This window comes from Nestor notabilis, unplaced genomic scaffold (genome assembly GCF_000696875.1).
Source record: "Nestor notabilis isolate BGI_N333 unplaced genomic scaffold, ASM69687v1 scaffold22315, whole genome shotgun sequence".
NCBI classification, from domain to species: Eukaryota; Metazoa; Chordata; class Aves; order Psittaciformes; family Psittacidae; genus Nestor; species Nestor notabilis.
In genome coordinates, this window is record NW_009928195.1 from 4186 (window position 1) to 11157 (window position 6972).

A 6972-nucleotide genomic window follows, 5' to 3' on the forward strand; every position below is an offset into this window, starting at 1 on the left:
CTTTAATATTGTTCATCTCCACTGACCGTGAAGCAAGCCTGCATACATATATATGCCACTTGTGAGATGATGTTGGGCTGATAATATGAAGATGACAACATTTTCATAGAAAACAAACATAATTAACAGCAGCATAGGATTCACCCATTCTGCAAGCAATTCTTTCAAATGAAACACAGGTAAACATGCTCAGAAAATGTAGTTGTCAACTAAAACCTTGTCTTTTTTTACTGACGCATTAATAAAATTAATTTTACAGAAGCAATGGCAACAGTATAAAACCAAGTTAAGAATAATAGGTATTTTAACCCAGCTTCTTCCCTTCATCAGAAGGCAATAGGAAAAACACCAACACCAAATCTGTTCTCAGTCAGAGCATCAGATACAAGTCTTAAGCTGTCTGCTAGCTCAAGAAATAAAAATAGCTTCCTATTAGAGATTATAATTCTTTAATGTTACAATACTGACTCATCTCAGTAAGGCTTACAGTATTTCATTAGTCACAAGATAGATTTATTAGGCCTATGCAGAATCTATGCTCAAATGCTTTATTCTAACATTTAGCAGAGGTCCTTGAAACCTGAAAGACATCATTACAATTCATTTAGAGGTGGTTTCCCTGCAACACATTTCATACATGGAGGTTTGTCTTACCCAGCTCCAAGAGTCTTTTTGGTAGAAAAGCTGGAATTTTGGCAAACGGATGCGGCACGTGAAGAAAATGCCATTCTTGGTGCAGATCTAGGAGTCACTGCTGGAAAGCCTGAGATACGACGAGCAGGTGTAGGTAAACCAGACCGTTTCAGACTGGCAGGAGTCATGGAGACAGACCTCTCAGAGAAATAAGAACTCTGAAGGAACCCATCTTCAGAGGCTTTCACAGGAGTACTGACTGCCATGGCACTGAAAAAGGAACATATGCATTAGTCAAAAGCTTCTAGAAGCTATTTTATTCAAACTATTCTACTAAACAACAGAAATCAGTTTCCCTTGGGTCAGTAGGGAACAGTAATTATCATAAAGTGGATAATCACAGCATATTGATTTGGCGGGGGGGGGGGGGGGAGATTATGAGGGGGGGGGGGGGGGGAGATGTAGGGAAGGGACAGTGAAGTATGTCTGGTTTTGTTGTTGTGGGCTCGTTTTCTTTAATCAGTTCTAATAGGCATTAACACAGCTAACCTGGAGGGCCCAAAGGGATTAGATTATAAAGTTAAAACTTTTAAAGATTGTTGTAACACCCAACCATGTTGCATTCTAAGAAGTATACCTCAGTACATTCAAATTTCAGTTCAGCCTTACCTTCCAAATGTGCCGCAAAATGTTAAACCAATAGATGGTATTGCTTTTGGTGCTGATTTGTTTGATGGTGTATCTAAAGAGAAAAGTCTTATTAGTCATTATCCATATTATTTTTTAAATTACAGATACCTTTCAGTTACAATACTGATTCCTTTCAAGAGGTGGACAGAAGTGTAATGAAACAAATAACAAGCATTCAAGGTAGTATTTGCTTTTAACAGCCAAGCTAGAAGACAGGTCACGCAAAGCATGTGCTTACCTCCAGTCTTCACTGGAACCTTAGTTTGACTTGTAGGAACTGACAAAGCTCTAGCCTTGGGCTTTGGACACAGGCTTCCTTTTGCTGCACTTCCATCTTTATTCTGCAGACTGGGAGCAGAGCTCAGCCTCTGAATTCCACTGCCTACATCCTCAGATGATGTTGCAGAAGCTGAAGATTTACCTAAGCTTACAGCACTGGATATTTTGGGAGTACTAATTGATCTTGCTTGGGTCCTGGATGTCTCAGCATTGGCAGCCTGCAGAGAGGATGCTTTGGTAGGTCTCACAAGGGCTGACCTGTTTGTACTAGATGAAAGCTTAGAGCCACTCATGCTAACTTTTGAAGACATGCTTGATTTTCCTGAAACAGAAAGTTGTAATTCTGAATCATTGCTTATTGCTAAGTGTTTGACTAAGCAGAATATGCTCACAAAGAGAGAAAGCCAGGAATTTAAATAGAAATTTAAATGCTGTAAACAACTCAATCCTAAGGAGAACACATACAGCTACTGAAAACTTACTCCCTGAATCCTCTACCAATTTTGTCTTAGCCTCCTCACCGAATTCCCCAGATAACTGCAATCAAGTCAAAGAATATTCTTCAAGAAATGCCAAAACAGCTTGCAGATTCAAGTTCCATTTTCAACATTTTCTCCCAGCATTGTTGGCTATGTTCCCTTAAGCAGGCATTCAAGAAGGTAATAGTTAAGTTACACTGATCAACACCATGGGCTAAACTCCCCCACAAGTGCTTTTCTTAGTTTCCTGGATGATTCTTGCTTTTAGTCTAGAAGGTTGCTTTCATTAATAGGATGAATCTTGACTAGACACTTCCATCATGCAAAATGATTCTTCTTAAGCTTTAACTTTTACTGATACACTATTATTCATCCAGAAACAAATTACAAGTTAAAAATTTGCAGTTAACTTGATACCTTGATAGATCCTACAAGAACTGTGGTGCTTACATCTCTCATGACTTCACAAATGATATGAGCCCAAAATTCACCTTCAGTCCACAGGGATTTATTGGACTGCAAAATTTTATTCTCCATTCCAAACACTTACTGCTTCTACATGCTTGACACCATTAAAACATATCCAAACCCACAGTCCAACACATGCTTAGCTATCTCAAACTTGATTTGTGGCACAAATCTGTAAGTGATTACCATTTTTTCCTATGGGAGAAATGGGTAAACTTGAATTCAGACTTGAGTTCACACTGGAAAATGATGACAAAGATGATGTAGTCTTTCTTGGGAGACTGACACCAGGAAGTTTCAGATGCGTTACCTTCTTTAAGCCAGGCTGAATCAAAGAATACAATTTATTCAAAAGCAAATAATTATTTAACATGTTATTTTACTGTACTTTTTCTTGGTCTTACAGCTTTTTGTCAATTTTTATAGAAGCTTCTTCCTCAGATTTCAGTTTTAAAAGTGATTTTCTCAGAACAGTTCATTATATTGGCTTATTATACAGAACCAGAACATCAGATCTAGGAGACAGACTTGTTATTTCTATTCCTGCCACAAACTTGAGTATGGACTCAGAATAAAATGAGTAATCCAGGCACCCGTGTATGCTGGGCACCAACCAGCTGGAAAGCAGCTTTGTGGAAAAGGCCCCGAGTGCACCGGTGGACAAGCTGAACATGAGGCAGCAATATGCCCTTGCAGCAAAGAATGCTAAGAGTATCCTGGGCTGCACTAGGAGAGCTGCCAGCAGGTTGAGGGAGGTAATCCTTCCCTTCTGCTCACCACCTGGGATGCCACACCTGAAGATCTTGTCCAGTTCAAGGCTCCCCAGTATGAGAGTGATTTGGAGCTACTGAAGAGAGTTCAGCAAAGGGCCATTAAGATAATTTAGGGACTGGAGCATCTCTCATCTGAGGGAAGGTTGAGAGATCTGGGACTGTTGAGCCTAGAGAAGATAAGGCTCAAGATGGATCTCACCAATATACACAAATAGCTGGAAAAACAGTGTCCCGTGGTGCCCAGTCATACGGCCAGAGACAACAGGCAGACTGAAACACAGTAAATCCAACACATTTATAGCTGCTCTTAAGTATGTTCATTGTGTTATAATCTTAGAACACACACTCAAGAACAGCAATTACAGAACAGAGACTACTTTAAAGCCATTATATACACAACAATATAGCTTTAAATTAGAAAGTAAACTATATTCAGTTTTTTCTTTTTATCAGATCACAAATATTTTCATGTTAAGAATGCTTGCTATTACCTGACTCGGTGCAGGAAGGGCTTTTTTGTCCTGTGCTGAGGAACTGCCACTGAATGAAGACTCAAAGACCTCTGAATAAGCACTAGATTTATCAGAAATCAGATCTTCAGATGATTCCATGCTGTTCAAGTCCCCTTTTGTAGAAGTGTTTGTGTGTTTTCCTAGTTTGGGCTGCAAATTTCAATGAAACATTTTGAAAGCTACTGGTGATTCTAGAAACCACTATAAAGCTTTTGACGCAAATTGATCTTGTTAAGAAACTAGAACAACAGTCAGTGAAGCTTTTGAACCCAGACAAGTCCTTAGTGACATTAAGTCGTTAAGAACAGTGCAAGAATTTTACCAGAAAAAAGCCCACAGTATTTAAACAGAAACCAGGAATGATGGTATTCACAAAACCAGAATACAACAGAAATTTGCCTGCAGATGCTCCACAATGTCACAATAAACTAGTTGGCTACTATACCATAGTATCTTGTCCTGACTTTTTTTTTCCTGCCTAAGGATCTTAAGAAACACCGGATTAAAGTTCACCTTTAAAAATAGAAGCTTGTAGACAGTTCACACATACCTAAACCACATAAAGGCTATGTTTAAAGAAAACATTGTTGCCCAGAATCTATCTTTACCTCTTCAGTTGTCAAGAAACTGCTTTTTCCAAGAGTAGACGAAGGTTTTGCCATTGGCAGTTTGCCAGTTGCCTTCATGTTTCTTTCCTTAGTTTTCTGCACTTGTGTCAGAGATGAACTGGCAATTTTTGTAGGAGATAGAATTTCAACAGGGCTTTTGTCTGGAAGAGTATGCAGAACATGTGTTTCGGCATCTGACAACAGGTTATCTGATTCCTTCTGAAAACAAGGTGGCAGCTGACATGCGGGGCTTTCCCACACACAGTATGTCTCCCTTTTAACAGCCCTGGGACTTGCCTCTATATTTTGGTTTCTCAGCACTTTTAATTTTGACTTTGAGTCCTCCACAAATGTTTCTGCAATCTTGTTTTCCGATTCTTCGGGTTGTTTTATTTTAGTCTGTTCATTCTTGCTTCCAGTCCCTATCTGCAATGCTAACAGACGAGCTTCTTTGAAGATTTCCACAAATTTCTCTCCTGCAAGCGGGCTCCACATGAGTTTATCAACAGAAGCAGGTGCACTCTTTTTTTCAGCACTTTGTGCTTCAATATTGACAGCAATACATTTCTCTTTGTGTCCCAAAGGGCCAATAAAAACTTCATCCTCACTTCCACTGCAAAGAAAAATAAGTCAGCCCAGCACCTTCCAGGTGTTCATTTGGAAGGTATATTTACCTACAGAACCTTCCCTTACCTTGCTGGAGAGAGTGAAAGGTCAAAATCAAACTTCTCATCAGTCAGAAGAGGAAAGTCTGAAACTGTAACAACAAGAACTTTATCACACTACGGATTTCAATAAAAATGATTGCCTTATGCTTTGACAATTTGGTGAAGCTGATGTCTGATGGCAAAAAAAGTTTTAGCTACCAGGTTTAAATAATTAAATAAAAACATACTTTAGGTGAAAAATTAAAGGTACAGCTGTGAATATGATCATAATTGTGATAGATACCCAAATATCACAAAAGATCTCAATGCTAATTTCTAAGGATCCATAACAGAAGCATGAAATCTGGCTGTGGGAAAGGGTATTAACAGCCTCCAATCAAGAAAAGTGAGAATATATAATCTAGAGCTGTAGAATAATACAGTTGTCCTACTAATCAATTCTTTTCCAGTTCAGACCACCGTGGGACAGTAACAGGAGCCAGTGAGAAAGATTCATTTTCATAGAATGGTTGGGTTGGAAAGACCCTTAAGATCATCTAGTTCCAACCCCCCTGCTGTGGGCAGGGATACTTCACACTAAACTATGCCACCCAAGGCTCTGTCCAACCTGGCCTTGAACACTGCCAATGGAGCATTCACAGCTTCCTTGGGCAACCCATTCCAGTGCCTCACCACCCTCACTGTAAACAACTTCTTCCTTATATCTAATCTAAACTTCCCCTGTTTATCTTTGAAGCCATTACCCCTTGTCCTACCCCTACAGTCCCTAATAAAAACTCACTCCCCAACATCCTCACAGGCCCCCTTCAGTTACTGGAAGGCTTCATTTTCCTGTTAGCTAATACACACACTAACTATTAATTGAATATGCAGCAGATAAGGAAAAGGGAGAAGCTCAGATTAGATATGCAGAAGAGAGGTTAATGATACCATGTTGTCACTGCATGTGCTCTAACACCAGTGCTCCCTCACAAGCTCTTGGGGAAGCTTTAAGTCTGAAACTGGCAACAGCAGCCTATCCAAGGAAATGAGTACACACAACAAGATGTGACGCAGATACAGGAGGTCTGCAGATCCGAACCATGTCAGTTTTTAATAAGGGATACACTAGGTAGAGAATATACCAACTTGTTCTCCACTTACCATTGCTTATGCAAATATCCAGTTTTTCCTCAGTCGCATAACTTGAGCAACATGCTGCCATTTCTCTTCCTTCCTCCATAGTGTCTGGAAAATACAGAATTAGCTGTGTAGTAGGTTTAAGAAAACCAATGCAGTCACAAAATTTCATGATACTGCCAAGTTAGCATGGGGGCAAACATTCCTTTTAAAGACATACATGTTATGTTTAGAGACACCAACATGTTTTAACACAAATAAAGGAATGCTTTGCCTCTGTAAAAAGCAGTCAATAGCAGCAAGAATGCCTATAATTTTTGAAATTCCTTAACGCATGTTCTGCATTCAACATCTAAACTCTTTACATGAATACAGCTGCAGTGTGCACCAGAAGGCCGCTACTCCACAGGCTAAACCCCCTTTTTACAGCAGGAAACCTGGACCGGCATAACCGAGACTGCTCCACGGAGGAAACGCACGCTATGCTTCAGGCAGTACCTTTCACTTGTGGTCAGAAACACATCAAATCACCCTCTTGTGAGCAAAGGTAGACTCGTCCCTACCTTAACCTGCTCAGGCTTGGCCAAGAGGTTAGCCAGGAATACCTCATTCGGTTAACAACGAAGGGATTAACGCCGAGCACAGACCTACCGGGACCAGTCCCTCTCGGAGCCCACCAGAGCCAAGGGGAACCCACTCCCCGCACACACGGGAAAGGAGGAGCTGCCCGGTGTGTGCGGAGC

The 6972-nt window shown here is 40.3% G+C and overlaps 1 protein-coding gene across 1 annotated transcript in view; it reads right to left on the reverse strand.

Moving 5' to 3' along the window:
* The window catches only part of GTSE1 (G-2 and S-phase expressed 1), a 9429-nt gene extending 3097 nt beyond the window's left edge, over nucleotides 1–6332 (reverse strand). Inside the window, exons 1-8 of the mRNA XM_010014406.1 lie at nucleotides 6254–6332; nucleotides 5136–5199; nucleotides 4443–5055; nucleotides 3814–3984; nucleotides 2736–2874; nucleotides 1562–1924; nucleotides 1303–1375; nucleotides 655–903 (exon numbers count right to left, since the gene is read on the reverse strand). Of these exons, the coding sequence (XP_010012708.1) occupies nucleotides 655–903; nucleotides 1303–1375; nucleotides 1562–1924; nucleotides 2736–2874; nucleotides 3814–3984; nucleotides 4443–5055; nucleotides 5136–5199; nucleotides 6254–6332 (1751 nt within the window). The remainder of the gene's footprint in view (nucleotides 1–654; nucleotides 904–1302; nucleotides 1376–1561; nucleotides 1925–2735; nucleotides 2875–3813; nucleotides 3985–4442; nucleotides 5056–5135; nucleotides 5200–6253) is intronic.
* Between the last annotated feature and the right edge of the window lie 640 nt (nucleotides 6333–6972).